This window comes from Ciconia boyciana, chromosome 6, assembly GCF_034638445.1.
Source record: "Ciconia boyciana chromosome 6, ASM3463844v1, whole genome shotgun sequence".
NCBI classification, from domain to species: Eukaryota; Metazoa; Chordata; class Aves; order Ciconiiformes; family Ciconiidae; genus Ciconia; species Ciconia boyciana.
The window spans coordinates 33,196,926-33,224,711 of record NC_132939.1 but is presented as its reverse complement, the minus strand read 5'-3'; the positions used below and the strand labels follow the sequence as shown (position 1 = coordinate 33,224,711).

General features: G+C 47.3%; 2 protein-coding genes and 1 long non-coding RNA gene across 5 annotated transcripts; 2 read left to right on the top strand and 1 right to left on the bottom strand.

Moving 5' to 3' along the window:
• The first annotated feature begins 8,547 nt into the window (after positions 1 to 8,547).
• On the top strand, positions 8,548 to 13,308 carry SRSF5 (serine and arginine rich splicing factor 5). 3 transcript variants are annotated; one of them, XM_072864755.1, is made up of 8 exons: positions 8,548 to 8,680; positions 9,260 to 9,405; positions 9,613 to 9,683; positions 9,880 to 9,975; positions 10,329 to 10,398; positions 11,686 to 11,759; positions 12,087 to 12,197; positions 12,357 to 13,308. In XM_072864755.1, exons 2-8 carry the CDS (start codon positions 9,280 to 9,282, stop codon positions 12,601 to 12,603), a joined length of 795 nt encoding a protein of 264 aa, XP_072720856.1. In that variant the 5' UTR covers positions 8,548 to 8,680; positions 9,260 to 9,279; the 3' UTR covers positions 12,604 to 13,308. The 3 variants fall into 3 exon arrangements, with proteins under 3 accessions (XP_072720856.1, XP_072720855.1, XP_072720857.1); XM_072864754.1 differs by having other exon boundaries at positions 12,354 to 13,305; XM_072864756.1 differs by lacking the exons at positions 12,087 to 12,197; positions 12,357 to 13,308 and having other exon boundaries at positions 10,668 to 11,704.
• A 3,271-nt stretch (positions 13,309 to 16,579) lies between these two features.
• On the bottom strand, positions 16,580 to 20,897 carry SLC10A1 (solute carrier family 10 member 1). The gene is made up of 4 exons (XM_072864753.1): positions 20,497 to 20,897; positions 19,574 to 19,784; positions 17,887 to 18,065; positions 16,580 to 16,930 (listed from the first exon to the last, which is right to left on the bottom strand). The coding sequence occupies exons 1-4, from the start codon at positions 20,895 to 20,897 to the stop codon at positions 16,669 to 16,671; spliced, it is 1,053 nt and encodes a 350-aa protein (XP_072720854.1). The 3' UTR covers positions 16,580 to 16,668.
• A 2,748-nt stretch (positions 20,898 to 23,645) lies between these two features.
• On the top strand, positions 23,646 to 27,083 carry LOC140652699 (uncharacterized). The gene is made up of 3 exons (XR_012042923.1): positions 23,646 to 23,883; positions 24,469 to 24,631; positions 26,968 to 27,083. It is a non-coding gene; the product is annotated as an uncharacterized lncRNA (long non-coding RNA).
• Positions 27,084 to 27,786: the final 703 nt, after the last annotated feature.

Sequence of the window (27,786 nt, the reverse complement as noted above, 5' to 3'; positions counted from 1 at the left end):
TGTAACTCAATGTGACAGGAGGAATTTTGAAAGGAAAATACGGGTTAAACAGAAAAAAACGTTACTCCTGATCTTATTTGTTAAACTGATTTCCCATGGGGAGCAGTGGAAACCCAGGCTCTCGACTTGTCTACACGCGGGGGAAGGGACATACTTTCCTGTGCTTTAGGGAAAGGCAGGAGGTGGTGGCGAGGAGCCGGGGTGAGTACCGAGTCATGGACCAGCCTGCCGGGCTCTTTGTCTTCCAGCTTTCTGCCTGCCAGAAATAACAGCCTGTGCCTGTTGCTTATCCTACATGTCCTCCGATGCCTGAACTTGACAATAGTAATAAAAGAAAACTCTTCTGCCGGTGTATGTGCTGGGAATTAGCAGCCGGGGAGGTTGGAGGGTTGTGTGGCAGAATCAGACCCCTGGAAAAGCCGGTGCAGCTTTATTTAATGCACTGTGCAGCTCAGGGGCTGCATGAGCAATGCCTTGGCTGTTTCAGAGCTGCAGAAATGATGCCAAACAGAAAAGAGGTCTGCATAATCATGTCTCCTGTTGCTGGCAGGCACATGGTCAGGACATTGCGGTGGCTGAACACTTAATTCTAGAGCGATAGGTGCAATATGTGCTTCTGAATGGTCTGGGGGGAAGAACAAATAGACAATGTGCCTATTCCCCAAAGCATTTAATCTTACTAAAACAATTTTAAATGTGATTTAAACAGTAGGCTTTCTAGCTCTTCTGTTCATGAGCAAAGCTCAAAAAGTATCTGAACAAAGAATGTATTTTCACCCAAAGGGACATCTTCGGCTCAATGTTGAAAAAGTCGCAGAGCCACTGATCTGAGTGCAGAATCTGGGAAGGCAGCTGCCCCGTTGACATTTCCTTATGAGAGGTGACACCAGCTCCTGTGCCAAGCGAGTAGGCGTTTTGGAGCAAGAACTGCGGAAGGAGCAAAGCTAATGCCAACAGATAATGATTCACTGGCAGGAACCAGGCACCAGCACTCCTGGCCTTGTCCTCTGCAGTGTCCCGACAACCCCAGGGTGCCTGACTGTGCATTTGGTTTCTCAGCTGCAGCAGGAAAGCCCTGCTCCTCTCTGGCTCTGCAAGGAGAAGCCACCTCTCCAGCTGGCCCAGCACATGGTGCCAGCAAGCCCAGGGAGGTACAGGTGCTGCTGGTGAAAGGTCTGGGAACCGAGCTGCCTTCTTCTCTGGAGTGGGCAAGCCAGGCAGCAGCTCTGCCATTGCCTCGTGATGGTCCTTGTGTCCAAACTCTGAGGCAGAGGAACCCTTGTCTCTGAGGCCAAAAGTTTAATTAAGTTCTGGCACCAAGTTAGCAGGATGGCAGATAACTAACGGAAAGCACCAGACCCAGATGGATGTGGGTTTGTGAACCAGGCTGAGATACCAAACCACTCCATGTGAAACTAGTGGATGACTGTAAACTTACTGTCAAATCTAACCATGTTAGTAAACTGCTGACGGAGGCTGAGGCTGCCAGCTCCGTGTGCTGCCTGTGCTCCCCTGGTCCCAGCTGGGTGACAACCGGCCCCTCAGAGGCCTACTGAGGTGGGTGAGAAGGGGAGACAACGCTTGAACTTGGTACGAGCTGACCCTCATACCCTAATATTGGCCTTTAAAGTCTACACAGAGAGTAGCGCCCTTCAGCCAAAGCCGGATGCTTAATGATCACGAGATGCATGTGAAATCTTCTCCTGAGCCTTCCAGCTGCTGCACCCCGAGCAGCAGCTGGACTCTATATTTGCTGGTGTAAATCACTTCTTAATGCCTGCAGATGAGAGTGCTTTGTAGCACCAAACACACGCTGTGCTGATGGAGTGCTTCTTGCAGAAAAAGCCCCTGTCTGAGGAGGATATAAGCCAAAATCTGCTGAATCTTATCTTTCATTTAGACAACCCTTCCGGCATTTGTGGCTGAAAGTGAAATATTCAGAGTATGAATTGCTGTCTTCTCGAGGGCTTGGGTGGCTATCGCTATGGGCTGGGGGAAGGGTGAATTTCCTCCCTAATTATACTAGCTCTGTGCTGTTATACTTGCCACATGGATCACAGGATGGTTTAAAGCTCAAGGGCCTGATATGTGGTGGCACGGTGCCCAGCAGGGAAAGAGCACTTGAGAGGTAAATTCTCTGGTGCGGACACCATGAGATGTGGAACTAGTTACTACTCCTCTGACAGCAGAGCCCTGTCAAGGGGGAGGAGCGATTGAGAGTTTGGATTGAAAAAAACAAAATAACTGGTATTATAGTCACCCTGAAAGTTGAGTCGGTAAAACCAAAGGAGAGAAAACAGCAAGTGGGGGAATCTGGGAGCAGAAACCTCCAGAACCAAGACTACCACTGAATTGACTTGTAGCATCAAATCATAACTATAGAAAGACCATGTATTCCTGTATCCTTAGGCAATATGAAGAGAAAGATCTCTGTATTGGTACAAGTACATTCAAAGATGTATAATGCTTAAATATACCTTTTCGAAGTAACTATAGTGGCATAAAAATTCCGTGCATGCTTGGCATAATTCTTGGGTGGTTAAACAGTCGGTGAAATTGCAATTTGTTTTCCAGCAGGATCTATCAGAAGGTTGGAGGAACCAGGATGTCATATAGATGTCATATATATACGTAAGCTTTGTCCTTTCTACTTTGTGTTTTTATCTGTGTAACGTGACAACTAGTTTAAACAGTCTCTTGTGATTACAGCTTAATGACAGTTTTCCTGGATTGCGCAACTATGCAGTATATTGTTTTAATGTTGTTTTTGCTTAGTATAACAGATGCCTAAAAAGAAGAAATGAAACCACTAGTGCTGGGACGTGTACCATTCCCCCCCGACTTGAAAAGAATGTGAAAGGTAGGTGATATAAACATGGCAAGACACAGCATTGATAACACTCCAGCCTTCTGCAAGGGTTTGACCTCTGCTTCTTAAAGATACCACAAAGCTCTTCATGAACTGCATAGCAGCCATATGCATGTTGGAGTAGTGCTGTGCTGTAAGAAAGCTGAGGTCATTGTTAAATCTTTCTTACCTTACTGTCATTAAGCAGATAATCACTTGTCCCTTAAGTATCATACCCTCTGTTGCCACATCCCAGAATAGGTTTTACCTGTTTCTGCAACGCCAGTGTATTTGTTGAGTTATTTTTTTAGATTGCAATCTACTTTAGCGCAAGCCTTTATAGATGTTACTATTTCCTAAATGGGTATTTCTGATTTTGTACTGGCAGATTAGACTTCCTAAACATAGTGTGCCCTTGTTCTTGCAGAATTTCATCTTGTTGTTGAATCATTCCTTTGGTTTCTGCAACTCATTTTGAATTCTGTTCTTGTCTTTGGAGTGTTTGAAACTCTCCCCAGGCTGATTCATCTGCATGTTTTAACACTGCCTGTTCTAATCTGCTTAGCAAATTATTAATGCAGGTGTTGAATGGTCCTGTGCTAAGAATCAGATCCCTGATTCCACAAAGGAATTGTCCCCATGTTTGTCAAGGAGCTATTTTGAATGCAAAATCTGAAAAAGTTGTGCTCCCAGCTTACAATGAATTTTACCCTGGTATTTTCCTGTTTGCTTAAGAAAAAAATGGACTAAAATCTTTATTATAGTCAGGTTTAACACATCTCTATTTTTTCCCCTTGCCCGCTAGCTTAGTTATTCCAATAAGTATTGGATTCATTTGAAACAGCTTGTTCTTGATTGCCTGCCTTGTTGACATGAGCAGTTTACCAGTTTACTGAATGAAAGTGCTTATAAATTGATGATTTAATCTTTTGTTCCACTGCCTTTCTGACCTTTGAAGTTAAGCTTGCCAATCGAAAAATCACTGCACTGCCAGGAAGTTAGGCGTTTGGGATGGTGCTAGAGATTTCTTGGTGATGGTTCATTAGTTACTTCAGGGAGTTTCTTACGGATTAAAAGTGCTGGCTGCTTGAGAATATGTGAACTTTCTTCACCCTATTCTTCCCCTATTACGACCTATGTCCTTCACACCCTTTTTAAGATGAATACTGGGTCTCAATTAAGCAAAAGGTGAAGATGACATGACATGATCAGTGTTTGCGATCTGCCGTCTGCTGAAAACAAAAACTGTTGCCAGTGTTAGTCCCTGGGTCTGTGTAAACAAAGATGGCTTGTCAAAACAAAGATGTGGTATGATTTGAGCTGCTTGGAAATGTAATGGCAGATCATGGCCATGAGGGCAGTGGTTGCATTTTGGGGTACATCTAACGCCGAGTTAAATCAGAAAGGGGCTCAGGTGGCTTTCAGGAAAGACCTGGAAGGGCCAGCCAAGGAAGGACACATGATCCTGCAGAAGCTCTCCCGTTACCCTCTGAAGGTTTATGAATAGCTTTGACCCAGTAAAGTGTTTTTGTAGCAGTCTATAACTTGGTCTCACAGCATTGTGAGATTTCCTCATGAGTTCACATTCAGTGTCTACAACTAAACACGCTGAGCTGGTGTAAACTTGTTCTGATGATTCAAATATTAACCCAAGGAGGAAAAAAATCTTTTTCACTTTGTACCTGTAAGCTTCATGTTGGAGCAGGTACCACCTGTCCTTCTGCAGCTGTAACAAATTCAGCATAAAAACATAAAGCTAACCTAAACTTTGTTGCATATACTAGATAATGTAAAGAATGTGATGGTGTGTAATGCTTTGTCGGTATTAAATCTCTATTGGGATGTGATCTGATGTGATGATGCCTTAACTGCCTCACACAGTGGCAAACTGCAGAGACATAGGCAGTGCCTGCTCCATATCCTAGGGAAGAAGAGGTGACGGGCTCCTGGCTCTGCTACTTTTTCCTGAGCCACAGTCATTAGCACAGCCCCGAATAACAGACTCACCCAAACTAAGAGCTAAGGTCTGCAACTTCAGTGATGAACTACAGATCCCCCTGTTACCATGAGGTACCCCTGGGACTAGCTGAATATTGCTGCTGAGCCATAATTAATAGGATGCTAATTATTAGGTTTGGCTAGGAAAGACAAGCGTGAGGAACCGTATCCAAGGGGTTCTAGCAGGAGCCAGCTGGAAGAAGGCCGGTTAGGCAACGAGGATCCATTCGGACTGTGGAAGAGTAGCCCTCAGTCAGGCTCCCTAACTCTACTTACTACTGAGTAACACGGCCCTGCAGCAGCACATTTCTCTCTGAATTACAGTCTAGTGGAAAAAGGGTGCTACAGCTAAATATGTTTCTGGTTGGTGGGCAAGGACTCTCAGCCTGACACTAACATATGAGAAATCCATATATTTGGATTTAAGCAATTTGAAGTTTAGCTTTCCTGAAAAGTGGAAAAATGGAACAACCCAGTGACAAACTTATTTCTGAATGTCTGTTATTCTATTATTTCTGGTCAGTTTTCATTTTCTTTCTCCAAATATTTTGAAGAAAAGTAATTGGTGCTGAAAGATTAAATGATCTATTTAGTTTTTGCCTTCTCCTTGAGACTTTCACAAAGCAGCTCTTGAGCCCTCATTGCTGCCTTTAAGAGACCTACACTTAGCATAGCAGTAAGAGAAATACGTTAGTTTACAGAGCCTTGGAAAAAAAGGACAGAGGATGCAAAGTAAAGAAAGATAGAGTAGATTAACATGGAGAACCATAGTGAAAGTAATAACAAATACATTCACCAGCAGCAGAAGAGGATGCTAGCTACATTTCTGCTTCCATTCACTGAACTGTTGCAGAACTGGGCAAGTGCTGAGTCTTTGGCTATATGGCTTAATACAAGCAGCTTCACTGTGGATCTGAGCAGCAGTAGTTTTTGCAGAGGGTCTTCAGCAACAGCAGGTAGAGTCTCTGAATTGGAGTCTCTCTTTTTTCCTCTCTCCCCCCCCCCCTCCTTTTTTTTCCTGTTCCATCTTTCCCCCTGGTTTAAAGCTGTCTGTAGGGTGCAACCATGTGCACTTCTTGTATTCAGAGCATCCTCCAGCAAGTTATTCCAGAGGTCTACTACCAGTTGGTGAAGAACCACCTCCTTTGACATGTTTTGAACTTGGGCTTCATTAGTTTCATTTGATGACATCTAAATTTTGTATTTGGAAGGGACAGTGAAGAGTTAATCCCTATTGACTATTTTCCACAAGCAGTACCAGATAGCAATGGTGGCTGGGGGGGACTTTATTTCTGCTTTCATTTAGTCTTCTGCTGCCTCATGCCCTTTCCACTTCCAAATAGTGACTGTTTTTACCAAGTTACCTTGATGAATTAACTAGAGGGATTTCAGCCTGCTTCTGTGGCTTTCAGCAGCCCAGAGTTGCAAGGAAGCTAGGGGTGTGGACATTACTGAGCTAGCCAGCAGCAAGAATATTAACAGGTCCTACGTGGCCTTCAAACAGCCTCAAGCCAGAGGGAGAAATACTCCTTCCGGTTAACATAAAACTTGGAGAAACTGGGTGGGAAACAGATGTGCCTATTCATGACCCTCATGTGGGAAGCCCATGTGAGTAAAAGAGCACGTGGCCTTTATGTCGGTAACACCCTTGGGTAACACTGGAACCTTTTAAAGAGTGATTGTTGTCTCCTGGATCCCCTCTTGACTTTTGCTTCTCTTCTCCCAGTGGTCTGAAAAGGAGATGCACAGAGGAGACTACTGCCTTGCAGTAACAAGGACAACGCTTTTTAGGCTGCAGTTTCACACTGCTAAAATGAACAGCTCTTCCTCAGTGGGGTACTCCTGCCCCTTCCCTTCCTCTCTGTCCAGCGCTAACCCTTGTTTTTATCCCACTGCAGGCTGGTTTTCAGGGAGTTAAACCAGCAGAAATCTGCTTGCTGCCTTTTCCAGGGCTAGTTTTTGCTGGTTTAGCTTTGTGAACCAGCTCACTCCACAGTCAGAAGAGTCCCAGTGTTGACAGGAACAGGACTGCCTGTTCCCATGGCACCTGTTAGAGGACTGTAACTCATTATGAAATTAGCAGTGTTAAATGTTAGACAGCACATCTGAATGTATCTTCCTCAGCAGGTAAAGGTTATGATCCACAGGGATAATCACAAGTGTTGTCTTTCATTGCTCAAAGTCCTCCCTCTACTGCAGATTCTCCCATGTGTGCATCATCCTTGCTTTTCTCACGGACCCAGATGCTGTGCAGAATGGAAATACGCATCTGTAATCCAAGAGAAAAGCAGGCAATGCTGCCAGTTGCCCTTGCTAAACCTTTAGCTACACTGTAGCCTCTCATCATTGCCTGCACATAGCAGAAATAACTTTCCCAGTTTGGGGACTCTGCATACTGTTGCAGAATGCAGTCATATAGACCTATGACGTCAGTGGCATCACGTGTGGTATTCTTCCAGGGAAATTTACTCAACGTCAGTGACTAAGCATTAAAAAGAGAAGTTCATCCCTGTAGAGCTGATTAACAACAGACGCCAGCTGTAACAAAGATGGCATTTCACAGTCCACAAGGGGAATGGGTAGGGGGTAGGACTTGAGGCAGCATGGGACTCCAGGTGACAAGTCAGGGAAATGCTATCAAAAGCATCATACTGTCCTCAGGTCAACCCGATGTAGCTATAATTGCCGTCTAACTCTCTGTGTAAAGCCAACTGATCCAGCAGTGCACAAATCCGGCAATGACAGTCGCAGAGCTGCAACCTCCATCTGTATTAGAACACTAGTGGGCGTATCTTCAAGATCCAGATGTCTTCGGCATCTTGAATGCCCCTTGGGATAATTTGTTGCCTTTACTGCAATCATCTTGAAGCCAAGCTGTGACAAATTCTGCAGAGTTATGTAAAACACAAACAAAGCTCAGCTCTCTACCTTGTCATTACACACTTGATTCCGAATGAGGGTGCAGATAGATCAGGTGCTCCTTACCTGTTTTTCTCCTCTTGTTCTTTGCTTGTCATGGCCAAGAGAGAAACAGCTGTTCCTGCAAGACCTTGCCCACCCCTGTGCCTGCCTGGCACTCAAGCGCAGCACAGTTTTTAAGTCTGTTATGTCGCGTTTAACCCATCACCTCAGCTTTAATGACAGCCCTATGCTACGCAACACCGTGAAAATCCAGGTTTGTTTGTGCTTTTACTGCCTTCTCAACATGGCTTCCAGATGCAGTAACACACTGTGCTTTCCACGCTCCGGACCAGCATTAACGCCACTGCCCGTTTTCTTCCCACGCAGGCAGCTCCAGCACACTGCCACCGGTTACCTAACCCAGGACGGCTGCGCCGACGAGCAAAGGCAAGTACACCAGCGGCCATCCTCCCTCCGCGCACTGAGAAGGGCCTCGGGCAGGCCCGGTTACAGGGGGACAGGTAGCAAGGGGCTAGGGGGCGTCTGCTCCCGCACTCCTCCGCAGGCGGGCTGCTGGGCGGCGGGCTGCTGGGCCCCGGGCTGCTGGGCCCACGAGCGGTGCCAGCCTCGATGCGGCGCGCCAGGGCCGGGCCGGGCCGGTGATCCCCGCGCCGGGGCGCACCCCTCCCCGCCCTGACCTACATTCTCCGGGGAAGGGGCGGGGCCGCCGCCTCCGCCAATCGCCGCGCCGCGCCAGCGTCACGCGGGGCGGCGGTGACGCGCGGGGCCGCCTCCATTTCGCAGCGCAGCGGCGGGGCGGCGCGGCAGTCCGGAGCCGGCCGTCGCGGAGGGAGGAGGGACCTGCCCGCCAGCCGAGCGCTGACTGCCCCGTGCGCCCGCCCGGCTCGGCCCTCACCGAGACCTGCAGCCCAGGTTCGTGACAGGCCCGGGGGCCCAGCCCGGCGGAGCGTAGGGGCCTCCTTGCGGGGCGCAGCGCCGCGGGCGGGCGGGCGGCGTCGGGGAGCAGGGTCGGTGGCGCAGGGAGCTCCCGGCTGCGCAGCCGGCCAGCCTCCGACCGGCGGCCGGTGTTTTTCGCCGCTCTGTTTTGCTCTGGTGCCCTCTGCGGAGCGGGTGCCGTCGGCGTCGCTGTTGGGCGCGGCCCAGGCCGCCATTTTGTGGCGGAGCGACGGCGTTGGCTTTTCTTCCCTCGCTCGACGGGGACGGCGCGCATGCGCTGGCAGAGCGGGGCGTGGCCGCGCCGGGCGTCGGCATGTTGTGGGCGCGGCTGCAGGAGGAATGTCGGGTTCCTATTGGCGCAGGTTAAGGCGGAGTCCACCTGGCTCCTTCCTATTGGGCCGGAGCGGGGGCGAGGCCGGGCCGCGGGCCTGCTGCGGACTGCGGCAGGGAGGGCGGCTGCGCGGGGCGGGGGTGTGCTGAGTCACCGGGCGGGGCCGGGCCGGGGCGGCGGGCCGGCCGGCGGCGCTGACGGGCTGGGCGCCGTGTCTCCCTCAGCGAGCTCCGCGCCCACAGCCATGAGCGGCTGCCGCGTCTTCATCGGGAGGCTGAACCCGGCCGCCAGGGAGAAGGATGTGGAGAGGTTCTTCAAGGGATACGGCCGCATCCGGGACATCGATCTGAAGAGGGGGTTTGGGTTTGTGGTGAGTGCGCCCCTCTGCAGGGCTCTGCGGTCCCTCTCCGGTCGTGGTCGCTCGGGTCTCATGCGCGTTTGGTGTGCACGAAGCTACTTTTAAAGATAGTGCCATTACCGTGCTCAGCTAAGTATGCTGTGTGGCAAATGAGTATTTGTTAATTTCTTAGGGGTGTGAATTTTTTACTGTTATGGTTTTGCTGTGGTGGTTTTGCAGGAATTTGAGGATCCGAGGGATGCAGATGATGCTGTCTATGAATTGGATGGAAAAGAGCTTTGCAGTGAGAGGTGCGGTACCCTATTTCATGAATATATAAACTTGAATATCTAAAATAAGAAATGAATCAATTTTAACTTGCATTGTGTTATCAGTACTGTTCAAACTATTTTGTGGGGTTTTTTTCCCCAGTAACTATAACTGTGAAGGAATATGTAAGAAGAAAAATGTAAAAATGTATGGTTTTCCATTTCTTTTTTTTCCCAGGGTTACAATTGAGCATGCAAGAGCACGCTCTAGGGGTAGAGGCAGAGGGAGGTACTCTGACCGTTTTAGTAGCCGCCGTCCACGTAGTGACAGGAGGTATGTATAGCTTTGACCTGGCATAGTTTAAAAGAGAATACTGTGGGCTCATCTGATCTGAGAACTTGAGCTAGAATGAGATATTAAAAGGTATTATTTGCCTTTTTAGTCAATCATTTGATGTGGCAGTAGGATAGGAAGGATTACAAAACTTCTCAGATATGCTTGTCGTCTTGATGCTCCCTCCCCAAAGTACTTAATGCTTGTCCCAGATTACTCAGGGCATTACATAGTTAAGTTGTAGTAGTAATGGTGATGTGCTGATACCGGTTATTGGTACAGCCTTTGTTAGTATTAACATGCGGTTATATTTTAATCACTAATAAAAGTCTCAATTGTTTCTTTCCAAACAGAAATGCCCCACCTGTAAGAACAGAAAATCGCCTCATAGTAGAAAATTTGTCTTCCCGAGTCAGCTGGCAGGTTTGTTGAAACACGATTAACTATTTTGACTTCGTTTAATGGGTATGTAATGTAATTATTTTGTAAAATAATTAAAATTAAATCTAATTTATTAAAAATGTTTATGTAATTAATGTAATTTTAAATAATGTAATTTAAATAATTTTGAATGAAAACTAGTTAATTTTAATTTATAATAATAATAAATGTATATATTTGAGGATATATATTTATTTTTTTCTTGTTTTTTAAATCCATTTTAACCACATATTAAACCCTTTATTTGCCAGCCTATCTGTGTCGTTGGCCTTATGACGAGGAGTGCCTGTGGGTTATCCTAATCGTTCTGTCTTGGTCACTCTTGGTTGGGCCTGGTTGACTTTCCAGTCAGCTCCTACAATGTCACTTGGCCACCTCTAGATCTGTGTTTGCCGGTCTAGACGTAATCGATGCACTCCTTAAAGTGCCACATTGCAGCGATCCCAGAGCGTTAACGAGATCTGATTCCTAAGTTGAGAGCTGTTCTTCCTGTAACGCTTCCGAATAAAGAGGTCCTGGTCGAAAAGAGTTGAAAGATACGAAATTAGGTGGTCGTTGGAATCCTGATCGCAGTAAAGTGGTCCTTGGTAACATCAAGCATAGAGAATGTCTGGATCCATCAATAGTCTCCTAATAGGGAGGGCAGTGCGATTAATGGCTTCCATCGACTGGGTAGTGTTCGTCAAGTGGGTGGCGAAGAGCCAGTCGGGCATATATCATGACGGTATCTCCGGTCGCTTAATGCAGTTTGCTGCTTGGCTAGCCTAGGGAAATGTTAATAAAGGTAAAGTAAACTATATTTTTAATGACATATGGGGCACAAAATAATTGGTGTTATGTAAATGTAATTCTGTATGCATATAAGACTCGTAATGTAAATGGAGACTGAAATAGTACAAAAATATATGGGTAGTATTTCACACTCAGTCCAGAATATATATACAAATGTACTTTTTATTTCTCTCTCTCTCTGTCTCTCTCTCTCTTTCTTATTTAATCTATATAATCTTTGTAGACTAGTATTTTCCTTAACATTAAGACACTTTATTAGCATTTTGCTTAAAGCAATATGCTTTTTTCATTTATTTCGTGCCCTGATATAGATAATTCAATTTTGATAGAATACAAGTATGGCAATTGCCATGTTTGTAACTTATCTAACATCTTCTCTTTCAGTAGTCATAAGTTTCTTTTGTTTGTGTTTAACTATTTTTATATAGATAAGTATTAATTTCACTTCTTTGCATAACATAACTGGTCTTGTGTTAGGATCTCAAAGACTTCATGAGACAAGCTGGGGAAGTAACCTTTGCAGATGCACACAGACCTAAGTTAAATGAAGGGTAAGCCTCTAAAGTCATCTTTTGAAAGCTGTAGAGTAATCTTTGTATGTATAATATTTGGGGAGGGAAGCTGGCTACTTTGAGTGCTCAGCAGCTGTTCATGGTTTAATTTAGCTACCCTTTGAAAATGCATTCTCTGGTATTTGGGGAGGGGAATTCTTCAGTTCATGCTTGGGTTATGACAAGGGATGACTACACCGAGCAGTGTGAGGTTTTTTTGAGTCGGTGTTTTTTTCCCCCAGGGTATGTTTTACTCTGTCATCAAAATTATAACCTGTAATAGTGAGCTCTGTGTTTTGTTTTTTGTTTTATTTTTTTTTTCTGTAGGGTGGTTGAATTCGCCTCTTACAGTGATTTAAAGAATGCTATTGAAAAGCTTTCTGGTAAAGAAATTAATGGAAGGAAAATCAAACTAATTGAAGGCAGCAAAAGGCACAGGTATGGATTTCTATTCTCGTAAATAATGCTTAAATATTCATTGAGAAAGCTTTGAAGTCAGTGACCAGGCAACCGAACTGGAGACCAGCGAATTGCCTGATTATTGTCGTGGTCGTGATATTCCATTGCTGACACTGATGCTCTTTGTTTCCTCAGTAGGTCCAGAAGCAGGTCACGATCTCGTAGCAGAAGCTCATCCAGATCTCGTAGCCGTTCCCGTTCCCGCAGCCGCAAGTCTTACAGCAGGTCAAGGAGTAGGAGCCGTAGCAAGTCTCGATCAGTTAGTAGATCTCCAATGCCAGAGAAGAGCCAGAAACGTGGTTCTTCCAGTAGATCTAAATCCCCATCATCTGTGGATCGGCAGAGGTCTAGATCGAGGTCCAGATCTGCTGACAGTGGCAACTGAACTATAAGTAACTTGCCCTGGGGGCCCTTTTTTAAACCATACTTGCTAAAACTTGTGGTAAGTATGTGACTTTCTGTGGGGAAGGGTTTGGATGGGGAGGGGGGGAGGGAGGGATGGGGGAGCTTTGTAGATGTGGACCATGGTGGGAAGGGTTATTGACTAATTGTATGAAATGTTTTTTGATAACCCTTTTCTTGCTCACATTTTTTTGTGAATGTCTGAAGTGTATAGTTTGTGTATATTGGCAGAGCTCTTTATAACTAAAGCAGACAAATTTTTTTGTACTCCAAAAAAAGTCATCTGAACACTTAATTCCTAGTATATTCAACTGTGAATAGCAACTCGGGACATTAGTTTAATATCTCAAATTAAACTAATAGCTTTAGGCATCTAAGAGCTCTACATGTGCTGTACATAAAGCTTTATTTCAGAGGGTATTTTTTTGTGCTTTTGAACCATTGTTTCAGTTATAGGTCAGCAGATTAAGTGCTCGTCAGTACTGGTAATAAAACTATTTTAAAAGCTTTTCATTTAATATGACTTGCACTATACTAAGAACATGCCCATTTCACTGCCCTGTGGTAATAATATTCTATAAAGCACCCTAATTCTTGATACTTAAGAATTAAATAGCTGAAATAAAATATAAAGAAACATGTCTTTACTTCTAGTGTGTTACTGTTAATAAAGTGTGTGTGACCGCGCCTCATGTTGTTGGACAATGTTAAAATGGTTCTTAAAGATGGGTCTACAACAAAGCTATCCTTGAGTGTTTTGGGCGTGCGGGAGAACTTCCTTTTAAATACATCACGCTATGTCCTTAGATATCTTTATGTTCTGAAATAAGACCCTTGATAATAAGGAGAATTGTGCTGTCATAGTTCATAGCAGAAAGTGGAATGGACAAGTCATTTGGGTTTTAATCACTGTTCAGACAATAAGCATGGAATATAAAAGATGGATGTAGTCAGCATACTTCATTAGTGTGTTTATGCACATGCGTATCGGAGAACATTGAGGTGTGGATAAAGCATTTTTATAGGCATTAGTCCTCATTCTGGAGGAAGAGGAGGGATTTTTAAGTTGGTGGGTGGGAGTACTGCAGCAGTGGCACCCCGCAGTTCTGCGTTGCAGTGTTTGTGCCTTGCAGGGGCAGCAACCCTCTGCAATCGCTTTGTTTCTCAAGCCCTCACCCATGTTACAAGAGAGAGCTTTAGAATTTAATTTTAAAAATAACGTGTTTTCTTATAAAGTGCTTTACAAAGCTACCCTAATAATCCACTGAAACCTTTAAAAAGATCTCTGGAGCCCAGGATGGGCTTTGGATTAGGTCCTAGGAAATGCAAGGTGGTTCTGTTCAGAGCGAGGTCTGGCCTGGGGGGTGTCAGTCGTTTGGTGTCTCTGCAGTCCCTGCTGCCTTTTCTGTGTACGGTTGCAGAGTTCTCAGTAAGCATGTTCCAAGCTAACCAACTTTGGGTTTGTGCCTTGTGAATCTGTCCGTTAAGGTAACACTGCACCAAACTGCCAGGGTGCTCCTGGGAGCAGGCATTGAGAGGTGGTCAGACTGATACGCACTTAGTGGGATTATTACTAGTCAGCTTTGGGGAGAGGGAGGCTTCAGTCTCAGAGGTTAGTAGTTCAGATGCTGGATCATCTTAAGAGGTGGGGAAGAAGATGGCTTTAACCTCTAGGGGTAAAGGCAGCACTGACACTGGGTGTAAGGTTAGCTGTGTTAGGTCAGTTGATCCTTCCTGCTTGCTTGAATGATCATGGGCATCTGTGTTCAAGTGGGACTTGGCTCCAACAAGAACCCAGGTGGCTGAAGGCACCTGATGATCGGAAAGGGGTGGGATTTCAGACACTTCCCTCCCTCAGGCTACATACGAAGTACTGCCTGCTCCATAAATAGCTGTTCCGAATTCTCTTTCTAAACCACACCACTTGCCTTGCAAGCAGCATGAATAGATTTCTGCATTTCACTTAGGGAGCTGGCTGCCGTGATGATGAACTTTCAGTTTAAAACAAACTCCCAGGCTTTGCATTATGGAGGGTTACGTTGACTTCTGGCTGCAAATGATTCTGCATTTATGAAGCACAGGTTCTTGGTATGAGCCTGTTTATTCTTAGTTAAGATGGATTACCTCAGGTTACAATGCATACTTAGCACATTGGAGGTGTTAATGCAAATCTTCCTTCATAGTTGTAGCGTGACAATAGCTAGATGGTGTCCTCTAGAGGTGGTGTGTTTAGTTCACTGACTCCTACAAAGCAAGGCACATTCAAGGCTCGTATTTTCGGAGGTACAGCTTGCTGGACCCAAACTTGACCTACTAAGGCAGTTTGCATAGCTGTGTTCAGTTTTCGTGGCCTGTCTCCGTGGAGAGCAGTGGTACACTGCACAGTGCTTGGGTTTTGGAAAAATGGGAGTGACCAGCAGTCCACGGGCTGCTCAGCTGCATACTGGGTCTTGGTGGCTCCTGCACTGAGAAACTTTCACACCTTGTTTTGGGTCTTTGTTAGAGAAATTACATTAATCTTCAGTGACGTCTTTGGGAGCTGCTTCCACCACGTGCGAGCAGGACAGTTACAGGTAAGTGAAATTAAAAAAGGGAACTAATGTGGACAGTGATTTTCATATGGGCAAAACTGGGGGCAGTCGCTTGGGAGCGTGGCCCTAAACTGTCCCAAAGGGTTGTCACAATGACTTGGAAGTCACTGGACGTGTCCCCCACGGGCAGGCAGAGAGCACCTTAGTCTGTGGAGCAGGGTCTTTGGGGAAGTAACAGTGAGGGTGCAGATAGCTCCGTGGCGATCCCTTTGTCTGGCGTAAAATGAGAACGTAGACAGAGGTCTTGCGCAGAACTGCTGGCGACCTGTAAGCCAGCTGCAGAAGGTGGAGCTTGGGGAGGTTGTGATAGTGGCTGCCGCGGAATCCGTCTGCACTGTTTTCCTGGTTTCCCACTGTTTCTGCAGGGTCTTGACACTGGTTTCATTTCTTGAGCAGTAACTGTGTCCACCCCTGCACAGATCATCTTTGCTGCATCTGAAAAAAATGTAGTAAGAATAGACAGTTCTGAACCCAGGTTACGGACAGATTGTGACACAGCTACAATTGGTGGTGGTGGGTGATTTAAAGCAAAACGAAGGAACTTGGAAGTCCTGCCAAAATATTTAAGCCATTTCGTTTCCTGTCATTTATGAATCGGAGCCTGGAAAGCCACCCTTGTTATACAGTAGTCTTGCAAGCACCTGTATGGCTGTATCCAATATCAACTGCTTTGTGCTGAAGGCACACCTGGGGATACAAATTGAGTGGGTTTTTTTCCCCCATTAACAGCCATCCTTCAGCTATAGCTATAAGGTATGGTAAAGTGCTCCTGTAGCAGCTGCTCAGCTGCATCTCTGTCCCAAGGGACTGGAGAAAGCTGGTCTGGAAGCATCAGAGGGATGACTGGTGGAGAATCTCATTCAGCAGTGCATTTTCCAGCCGTCTTCGCAGGCACTCAGCTGGACCTTGGCATTATGGACCTGTTGAAGCTGGAGAAGAGTACCTCACATCTATACCAATAGTGTATATATTTTTTAATTAAGCTTGAATCTATGCATGTACTTTACTAGCAAGAGACTCGCGTTTCCTTCCTTCAGCTGCAGTACTTGACTGTTCTGTCCTTTCCCTGCCCCCCTCCAAAAATGACAGCCTTCAGTGAATCTCTTGGCAGTTTACAATGAAGCTGGAATTTGTTGCATTAAAGAATATCTGATGTTCTTGTGTAGTTTTTTTGAGGGGTGTGTGACTGTTCTTTGCATGTGCTCAGTGCAAGTCATAGCTTTTGCAGGATGCCCATCCTCGTTTAAGCCCAGGACTCTGAAAACCTCTGAGCACTGATAATATAGATAGTATATAGCTATATGAAATGTTCTGCTGATACAAGAAGTCATAATTTCTAATGTCTTCAGTTACCTATGAATTTTTGACTGTGATTTGTATCTAATGCATTGGGTATGGTAACTGAGTTAAAGGGCAACCTGATTATGCCTCTAGAAAGCAGCAATCCATTGATAATTTTATGTAAGCTTATGTGGTTTGGATTGGAAAGTGTTAAGAAATACAGGAGCAAAGCTGTACTTGCCATTTGGTTTCTTTATTCTGTCATGGATCCTAAAGACCAGGACCAGCAGAAGTCCCTCTCCAAGCTGGAAGAGCAAGTAGAGCAGTGGGAAGAAGTACAGGGGCCCGATGATTTCTGGGGCAAAGGTGACCTTGAGGATAGTCGAGCAAAGCTGCACGTTCTGGCAGCCAGTTTCCATGCACACTGTCCGCCTGCATCTGAGAGAGGAAAAGTTAAATGGCTCACAGATTTAATCCACTTTCAAACAACTTAAAAAGAGCCCTGCCCACCTCGCTGTTGCAATGCTTCATGTGTTTGCCTGTGCTAAAAGCTCTTTATCAGGAGCAATACTGGGATCCCTGGAAGGTTTTGCCTCACGCTCCCTTTGCAATGTGCAGGTAGATTGTGTTATAAATGTGGACTTTGTGCTTAATGGTATTTGGAGACCTTGTGTCCCACTCGGTGCTGCAGCTTCCTGCAGGGAAGGAATCTGCTTCTGATGTGAAAAGAGGAGTCCAAGGTGTGAAGGTAAAAAATAGTGAGGACTAGTGGGCTTCCTACCTGGATTAGGTAGGATGAGAAAGGGAAGGAGTGGGTTTTATATGCAAGGTTTCCATCCCAAATTCCTGGGGCTGCAGCTGAATGCACTGACTGGTTTGGGGTAATTATCAGCTGAGGAACAGTTGTGTCACTTGGGGTTTGGTCTCTGTTGGTATTCCCTAATTCTTTGTTGTTCTTTGGTGCTATTCATTCTCTTCTTCCCCCAGCTCTGTTACTGAAAGCAGAGGCTGGTAATGTGTGCTTAGCAGGTTACTAGTGACCTTAAAACCATCCATCTGCTTGTTCAGTGAACCTGCATAATGGACTTCCACCCCTTCCATGGTGGTCAGGTACCTGTGTCAAAAACTGCTCCAGCTGCTCCTCCCCTCTCCGCTGAGCTGAGCGGAGGTTGAACTCATTCCTCTCCCTACTCAAGGTGTGGGAGCATTGACTTGGGACCAGCCTGCAGCGTGTCTTCTTGTACTCCTAGGGCCCATTTTGGGAGACTGCAGTCAGTGTTTATTTTACAAAAGTACATCCACATTGAAACCTGTGTTTTCACCCATTCATTGCTCCCCAGACCAGAGCTGTTGTACCTCTCTGTTCCTTCTGGCTACGGGGGGGTGGAACATACCGGTCATTAAGCTTGAAGATTGCTGAGAGAAAATAGCCCAGCAGGAATCCAATAAAAGGCATCAAGGCAGAAGATCCCAGGAGGGATGGTGAGAAGATGACCATGATACTGCTTCCCACATTGGCCACAGACAGAACGATTATTGCAGCAGATGACAGTAGAAGCACAACCATCCCTGCCTAAAATAAAAGTGGTCAAGACATGGACAAGATAAAAATTCCCAGCAAAAACTGGTGGAAGCGGCCGCCTAGTTCCCTGTCCATCACATACATAAGCATATAGTGAGAGCGCGTAAGCGCCTTTCATGGACATAAGTGTTACAAGTAGACGTTAAATAAAAATGTATATTTCTGGTCTATAGGCAAAATGACTGGTGCTTGCTCCAACAGCCACTTGTTTCTCAGACGTTGCAATGTGTGTCTCTGTTGAAGTCCCTTTGGGGATCTAGGGTGACATCCCTTCCACCCACGGCAGGTGGGGAGGAAACCCCTTTACTCACAGGTAGAGCCTGCATACAGTGGGTGTGGAAGGTGGTGGCTGCATTTCCAGATCACCTCACAGGTGTCTGGTGATTCAGCAGATGAAGGACCTGGGGAATTTTGGGAGGCAGAATACACAGCTCTCCTGCTTGTCTCTCCACTTTGGAGTCCAATTTGGGTGGAGTTCCCCAGGTGTTTTTTTAAAAGCAACTCTACCTGCTTCCTCTTTTGTAGAGAAGATAAATGGAAAGGTGGTGTTAGCAGAAAGGAACGTGAGCCAAGGGTCAACTGGACCAGTGCAGGTCACCTTCTCACGCCAGGCTTTTAAAGCTTCTTTTGAAACAGGCCAGTCATCACTGCCCTGTGCTGGGTAAAGGAGCCTTGGAAGAGCTCTGGTCCTCCTGCATCTGCTCTAGCCTGACTCCTGGGTTCCCATGCTTCTTAGAGGTTAGTGATTCCTAATGTCATTTTATCAGACCTGTTATTAAGCCTTGGCATGCATTTCTTGCCATGCTTGGTCCCAGTTTCTCTGAGATGAGACCTTAGCGAAAGAAACGATGAAAAACAGGCTTACAAAGTTGTTAGCAGCTCTCTGGGTACTGCAAGTGGAGCTCTTGAGTTAGACAGTGGTGTAGTTGGTCATCCGGAGTTCCCTTTTGCTGTTTAAATGCCTGATGTACAAAGGAGGCAGGGAGATGATTCCAGGCATAAGTGGGCGCTTAGTGATCTAGTAGTGTCTACTGGATAGGTATCTCATTGATGTAAACAGCAACTTTGTGATGCGACTTTTGCCCTGTGCTAGACCTCTGAGAAGAGTGGGGTGGTTTGGTTTTTTTGTGTGTGTGGTGGTTTTGGTTTTGTTTTTTTTTTAAGTCTGGGGTCTGCTTTGGTTACGGCAGTAGTCGGGGCAGTGCCTATGAGGCTCATTAGTGCTGCTTGTAGCAAAAGAAAATGAAGTTACAACTGAAGCCAACAAAGGAGAGCAAGGTAGGAAGCTGCCTACAAACTGTTGTTTGTCTGGAAAAGGTGGAGGACTTTGGGCAAATATTTTGATGATTAAAGTGGTGAAGTGGATGTCTTGAGTTCTGTCCCCAGCCCTTTCACTGATTTGTGGCATGCCTTAAAAAGTTAATATTTCTGTGCCTCTATCTTTGAAAACTTTCTTAAGGCCCTTGGTTGAAAGGCAACTAGCACAGGATACTTCTTACCTTGATGATAAAGCCAGCATACTGTGGTTTCTTCTCATTCAAGATGATGCCGATGGCACAGGGGATTAGCATTAGGACCAGGGAGGTGATTATTCCTTTGTAAGGCACCTTGCCCTCCAAATCACCCTCGTATAGTCCTCCCGAGTAAAGGTACAGAAGCAGAGGCATTAGTCCGATCGCCAGGACTGTTGAGCATGTGGTCATTACAATGCTGGGATGAAGAAAGGACTCTTCAGTAGAAGAATGGTACTTCTTTATGGAATATGCTCATTTTTCTTACTAACCTGGACACATGGTTTTCATATAAGACTTTACCTCGCTCTTTCCCAGCCTGTCACTGAGGTTTTCCTGTCACTATCAGGTTGTATAAGGATGTGATAGGAACAGAGAGGGGGAAAGATGATTCAAGTTCTATACCAGCTCAGAAAGGACCCTCATTATGGGTACAGCTCACACTTCAGAAATTCACAAGTGACAGAAAAAGTAATACGTCACATTTTCCCCCTGGATCTTGTTTTATTGCTAGGGTTTGTTGGATTGTGGGGTTCTGCTAGTTCAATGTTTCTCACTGATGCAGCCTCTTCAGACAGTGTGCTCAGTTTACACAACTATATGCTGCTATATGGATAGATGTAGTAGATATACGACATGTGTACTTCTATGTGGAGGCAAAAATGTGTTCTTGCACCCATCTCATCAAGGGCAGCATGCCGTGTGCTTCACAGAAAGGTACAAAATCCTGTGTTGTAAAACAGGGACAAATTGGCTCATTGAGCAATACGGGTGCTTTAAAAATATTCTAGACTTAGTATTTCAGTCTTTGTCCAGCTTCTTAGGGATTGATAATGTTGATTAAGCTAGCTTCTGAACAGTCATACGACTGGTTTGGCCTGGGCAATGCACACGTACTCAGCTTGCCTTACCTGAGGTTCATGTCCCCTCTTAGTGCCAGGCTAAAGATGTTGGAGAGGTTTCCCCCTGGGCAGCAGCCACAGATAAGGATGGCCAGGGATTCTGTAGCACCCAGCTGGAAGAGCTTGCCCAATACGAATGCTGTCAAGGGCATGACGCCATACTGAGCCATTACAGCAATTGCCACGCCTTTGGGTTTCCTGAGGTGGGTTGTGATCTTGGCTATCTCCATCGTACACCCCAGGGATACCATGATGACGAAGAGGACCACAATAAGGATTGCATTCAGCGCTTTGTCTGTGGCCTGCTGGCTGAATGCAAATGGTGGTGCCACACTGGTCAAGGAGGTGCTCTGTGTGGGACCTGGGCTCCAAAGCTCTGGGCTCTCAAAAGCTGCCTCGGTCTTGTTCATCCTGATGAAGAGTTTAGAGGTCCCTTCTTCTGTAAGTGGCTGGGAAGGTGAGGAAGGGATTGCTTCAGAAGTCCAAATAACATCCAATTAATGCAAGCAAAACATGAGCTCTCCTTCAGGCCACCACTCTTATCGTTCACCAGCTGTTGAAACAGAAATCCATCTTTGAGCAATCAGCTGTGAACCCCATTCACTTCAGTCATAAGTTGTGCAGTTTGTGTAGCTTCTGCTCTGGTCCCTCACCTCTTCCAGCGTCCGCTCTCACCATGAGAATGAGGACATAGCTGGTGAGAGGGAGACTTGTTCGGAACTGGTAAAGACGGGTACTTCATACAAAGGAAAATGAACCAGAAGAACTCTCGTCCACAAGATACTGCTGAGGCCAACACTTAAAAACATGATGCATGCAGCGTACTTTATTTTTAATGAGGGTTATAAAATGCTTATGCTTCTGGCCATAAATCAATCTCTCAGTAGGAAGGCTAGGAAGAAACTTCTTCCATGGACAAGTAGTTTTTCTAGCAAACTCTTAGGGGCCTTCACGTCTCATTTCCTGATGCGATAAGTCTGACACTGTCTAGAAATTTTTTGATTGCATATAAGAATGAATTCTCCAAGCCTCACCAACATCCAAAATATTATTGCCCCATAGCATCGAGGGGAGGTTCTGTGTGGCAGGAGCCTCAACAGACCTCTGCAGCGCAAAGCCGTGCTCGCTGCAGCACAGCAGTGTTGCTTTCAGGGCCTGAGGTGCTCTGCATCATGATCCAGTGTGCGGTGCAGGCATCACCCAAGCTCTCCAAGCAAAGCCAAATAGACAGCTTTTACCCACCCCAGACTGTAACCTGCCTTGTGCTTTCAGTACAAGGCAGCACAGCACGACATGCACGCAGAGCTCTGGTGTGCAGGGAAACGGGAGCTGGGCGGCTGGTGCTTGGGCAGGAGGAGGGACCGGAGAGGTGGCTGACGAAGATTGTTCCTCCAGCTGCTGCAGAGGTGACCTCTGCTCATCCCCCTGCTGCTGCCTGTCCCCTGGCTGTACAGGGGATGAGCTTCCCCATGTCTGCCATGCTGGCGACTGGCACGTTGCCTGCCCCGTCCCCAGGTGCCATGCTCCCTGATCCCTCCGCAGGTTTTGCCTTCATTTAGGCATTTATTGCCTTCAAATTGACCTGAGACAACCCCTAGTTCCAGTGTGGGACTCTAGAAGCGTACAGAGCTAAGCACATTAAACTAGAGTGAGGTGAATGCCCTTACCTGTGAATGCCTGTGGATGCGGCTGTAGGAGGCTTCGGTGAGATAACCTGCTGCTCCATCCCTTCCTGGCCGAGCTCGGTGAGCGATAGCACTCTTTGGTCCTTCTGCTTCAAGAAAATCTTTCCCCCTTGGCAAAATCTTGTCCTCTGCTCGCAGAATGTAAAGCCTGGGTCTAAAACAGCCTTGTAGATAGGGAAGTTGTTAATTGATAGTTGTGTTATAGGACTGCAGACTTTTCCCCTCTGCTTTAGGACTGGGGAAGGGATTTTAACCAGGGAGGTCTGCTGTGATATGGCTGAGCTCTAAACCCTTTGCTGAAGGGCATTACAATGCTGCAGTAATGTGTCCATTGCTCCTATTCATCTGGGAGCTCAACAGCCTCAACCTCTCCAGCCCCATTGCTCTGGAAACGCCGCTGGCAGCAGGCAGGAATGTCGGAGCTGTTCTTCCCCACTTGCTCTCGCTTTGATTGGGAACTTTGTTTTCCAGGCTGGCAGCCAGGACGGAAAAACACTGACAACAGCTCTGGAGCCCAGCACGGGCATCCCCCATCGGGCAGGGAGGAGCGATGCCTGCAGCAGTGCGGGACAGAGCCTTGCCAGCAGCTCCCGGTGGCTCTGTGTGTCCATGCCTGCAGCTTCTTCTGCGCCCGTGGGAGCACCACACGGCCATGCTTGGGAACAAGGGTCCTTCCTGTAAATTGCAGGTGGTGCTCTCTGTCACCGTGGTGGCAAAGAGCACTGCCCAGCCTTGTTGCCCGGGCCCTGGCTAAGCAAGCAGGAGGAGGTGGCCTGTAGTACTGCACGCGTTTCATTTTTCCTTGGGCATCTGCAAGATTTCCAGGCACAAGTGAGGGCTGCCCAAGTAGCGCATGGGCAAGGCCCATTGGAATTAGGAGAAAACACAGCAGCAAAGCCTACAGCAATCCCTTCTCTCTTTCTCTCCCTCCCTTCAGGTTTTTCCCCCAGTCATTCTAAGGAAATGGTTGTTTTCACTGTTTGCCTTTTAGCTGTGCGCTGAATTTTGTCAGAAGATGCGAGAAAGGTCAAAAGTCAAACAATTAAGTGATTATAAAGCATCACTGCCTCAGCAGCGCTCAGACCCCCCTGGCAAGCTCAGTGCAGCTCAGCGTTTTAAAACAAGGATGTTGTAATGCTCTCACCCTTTGTCTTTGCAGGGCTGTAGAAGAATATTTCAGCTACCCCGATAATTAAAAAAATGTCTGCTGGTTGTTTGCTCTTCGTGTTCCTGCTGGTTCCCAGTAGTTAACACAGGAAACGCCACAGGAACCAAGGGAGAGACTGGTTGAGAGAAGCAGAATAAATTAGGCTCATTATTTCACCCTGATTCATGCTGGGGACATGCAGTTGTTTTACACAGCACTGGAGCTGGGGGTTTGCGTTCAGACGTGGCCGAAGGGCCGCATCTCAGCTCTAAAGCCACTACTCGCTGCAGCGGGACCGGGGAGGTGGGACCACCGAGGAGCGTGGCTGGAGGAAGGAGCAGGCCCCCGTGCCAGCAGACAGCGGGGCCGGGTGGTGCACGGGCATTCTGCTGGTAGCCTGTGATGGGCTGCTGCTGACCTGATGGCCACATCATCTACCTCGGTTCAGAGAAGGCTTTGCCCTTGGAGGAGCCACCTGCTCGACAAGCAAGCCCTTAGTTTCATCCCTAAGCAAAGCGAGCCTTTTCCTTCCTTCGACCCCTTTCCGGGCTCAGTTCTTAAAAGGTAAATTTCTAGATGTTCTTTGAATGGTCTCCTTTTTTTCCCCTTACGGCCCAAATAGCTTTCCCCCAGCGCCAAGGCCTCTTTGCCTGTGCCCTTGCCCTGCGTGAAGCTGAGGAGCTTCGTGAAAGGTCCTGCACAGCTCGTGCCGCTTGAGGGCAGTGGTTGCATGCCCAGAGCCTCATCGCTCTCTCGGGGTAAAAGCCCTCATAAAACAACGAAGTCTCACCGTAGGTGTCATCACTTAGATCGTTTTTATTGTCAGATACTCCCAAATTCAGAGATATGGTCTAATACAAAAGGCATCATAGGATGCTTAGCAAACGTGAGGCAGTAGAGGAGATATTTAAAAAAAACCCCATGTACGCGTTTGCAGACTTCCTGTTGGAGCTTGAAATGAGCTGTGTTGTGGACTTTTTTTTTTTTTAAAGACACCAAAGGAGCCAGTGCTTCGTGTTTTCATAATGCAGCTTCATAAATTCACTGGATAAATATGAAATGGCTCACGTGCCCCTTTCACTGGTGGGGAGCTGAGGTCCAGTTTTCCAGTTTGCAGCTGGGATCATCATTTCTTCTGTGTTTTTGCAGAATTTAACGTAACTTGAGCTCAGCCCAGTTGTTACTCAAGGGCCATACTTCAGCAGACGTGCCCGATAAGAGCAGCGGTGACCTGATTTGTGCCGGATTTCACACTATGCTGGCCCACAATCCGAGGCATAACCTTGGCATCTGGTGCCCATATTGTGCTCAGGTAAGGTTTTCTCACTGTACGGTTATGTCCTTGGCTAATCAATTTGCTGATTTCTGTGTGCTTTTGAGGCAATTTGTCCACCACAGCCCTGCCCACACGAAAGGCACTGTGCTGGAGCGGCCGTCAGGGGGTTGAAGAGGGAGGGCTTCTGCAGGGACAATCACGACTTGTCATGACTTGTTCCAGCTGTGGCTCCCCCATGCCACAGTTCTGGTCCTGTCTGTGTTTTTTCACTTCTGTCATCACCTGAGGATGCAGCCCACTTAAATGGGATACCCCCCCCAATTAAAATCTAGGTCTAAAATCTAGGTCTGGTCTGCCCTGTCATGGAAAAAGTTTTGTGTTCGGGGTGGTGGTTAGCTCCGCTTGTGTCAGCCCGCTGCGATAGGGTCAGAAATGAGAACAAATCGAACGGGCTTGTCTTGAGATGCAAACCGCTCACCACCTGGCGTGGAGCAGTCTGGGCACAAGCTGCCATGTACCATTGGCCGGGGCAGCTGTAGCCTGATGCCACGGTGATGGCCACACTGCCCTCTCCTCACCCCCATGCCGGGTGCCATCGTGTTGCCATGCCAGCTCCATGTTGGGGATGGCTACCCGGCGTGTCACAGGGAAGGGGCACATCTGGAGCGGGACAGGGTGAGGGGGGCTGGAGAGGCTCCCCCAGCTCTGCACGGTCCTGCCAGCTCCCTGCAGCGGGGCGGGAAGCCCTGCCACGATACCAGCCGGGATGTGCCGGAGATGGGCGGCAGTGCGATCTGCGGTTCGCTGCCCAGCTGTGTCTGCTGCAGCATCCCGGCACAGATGGGGGCCCCATCCCGGCGCCCTGGGACGGGCGGCTGGGACCATGTGTCCCTGCCTTCCCGGTGGCAGCCGTGCCCTGTCCCCAGCCGCTGGGCGCTCACTGGCTCCCTGTCCCGGCGGCACTACTCTCTTAGCGGTCCTGAGCACAGACAGGAACCAAAGTTGTTTATATTTATTCAGATTCCATTTAGCATCCATCTGGCTTAAAAATCCCATAACTACCCTCTTATACAATTTTGTTTGATAGGAAAATAATTAATTTTACAATTAAGCTGTGCCCAGAACAAATGATGTAAGAGCACTCCGTATGGGCTAAATTAGTGCCTGCTGAGACACAGCGCCAGCATCTGTCTGGTTTAGTGACACTTATTTTAAACAGCCAGAGGAGGGGACACTGCACCCTCCTGTGATTTTACTGACGGCTTCATCTCAGCTGGCGACCCAGAGAGGACTCAGCTGTATCAGCTGGAGCACACGCTGGTTGGTCAGCCATGAAAAACAAGCTTATTCTGATGCCTCTTCTCCATTTTAGGGAGGTTGTTTTAAATTTGAGCTTGCTGGCCAGGTGGGCATTGCTTATGCCTCGAGCGATGTGGGGAGCTTTGGAGAAAGGAAAGCTGCTCCCAAGAGCGCGAGTGAGGCACTTCAGCCATTGAGACCAACATTTCAGTAGGTGGCCTCTTCCTCCTCACTTCTGGAGCAAGGCTTTCCACCAGCACCATGAAGTGCCGAAGGGCCTTGGCGGTAGGGAAGGGTCCTGCCCCGGCCTTTCCGTGGTGTTACTGCCCTGAGGGGTTGTAAGTGCCTCGAGACAGAGCTCCACTTCTGGAGAGGGGTGATTTTTACAGTTAGCAAACACAGGTTGCTGTGGATTTCTGACCGCTGTGATAGCTGCTTGGTTTTCTTTAAGGAGCCCATTGCAGCCAGTGCAACATGGTGATACATGGCAGAGGCTCAGTTTTCCCTCGGTGGGGAGCAGTCTATAGGTCTAGGGCAGAAACCCCCCTGCTGATGGGAGGGGGATCCTTGCATGGGTTGAGGGGAGCATTGGGGGCACCCCACGTTCCCCGATACAGAGAGTGGTTCTGGCTTTGCCACCCGTGCACGCAGGAAGGGTGTCAGTGTGGTGCTGGAGAAGGTTCACCTTGGGGGCGGGTGTTTTTGGGGGTGAACTCCACAGAAGGAAGTGTGTTCATGTCTGATGCTTATTTTTCCCTGTGGGAAAAGAGACATTGTTTATTGTCTATTGTAGTCACTTGTTAACTATGTAATTAGTGGGTCTAGTTAATCTTGACTGTTTCATTTCCTTAGGGACCAGATGTCAAAGATGGCTTCATAAAAATTTGACAGCTTAAGTTTCCTTGAAACTTCGGTAAAATGCTGTCAGCAGGACCCTCCTTAACCCTGTATCTGATCCATATAGCCTTGACTATTGCTCTTAGCTTCATGGGAGAAACGAGCCTTGTCTGCTGTTCTTCCAACCTTTGCAGGGTGATAACTATTCGGAAAATGCTGTGTTTTCTCTGGGTCAGGTGAGAAGCCTCTTTGGCACAAGCTTGGGAGAGCTGATCTGGGTGGCAGAAGGTTCTAGTCCCTTGCCCATCTTCCAGCTGTGGATGCTGTACACCTGTGAAGGGCAATTACACCTTGAGCTGAGGTGAGTGCGCTTTATTTGCATCAAAGCTTATATTTTGAATAATTTCATTGGATAGATTTTGCTCGAGTTCAGCCTCCATAGCTTTAAACTGCTCCATCAGTGACATGAAGTAGCTCTTCTTCCTACATGATGAATATGAAGATTTAATAAAGGAGACGGCTAGGAAAGTGGGAAGTAAGAAATAAGGTGATCAGGAATAGCCAAGGATTACTGAAAGAGTCCAAGATCCTTATGCAAACCCCAGGGGAGAACCAGGAGGTCTATGAAAAGACAGACTCGTCACCCAATCTTTCCCCTCCTGTTGCTCCCCAAGCTCCCATCTGAAGGGCAGCCAAATTGCCTTGATAAGAGAGAGAAATTTCCATGTCAAGGAGAAGGCATGGAAACTACTGCCAGGGTTTAAGCTTAGAAATAAGCCCCCAGGTGGCTGCGTGGGAGACTTCTCCAGTGGGCGCAGAGCAGCAGTGCCACAGAGCCACTCAACTCGGTGCCTGCATGCGTGGGCTCGGTGGGAGAGCCAGGGGTTCCCTTACAGTACGCATGCAGTGCCGGAGGAGAGCATCCCATGCTCCTCAGTGCCTTTGCAGGTGTCGGTGGGATGCCAGCAAAGCCTAGGTCCTGACATGGCTCTGGAGACCATTCTCAAGCTGCTGAGACAATGCCCCAGCCAGCGACCAAGCAGCTTTAGCCACCT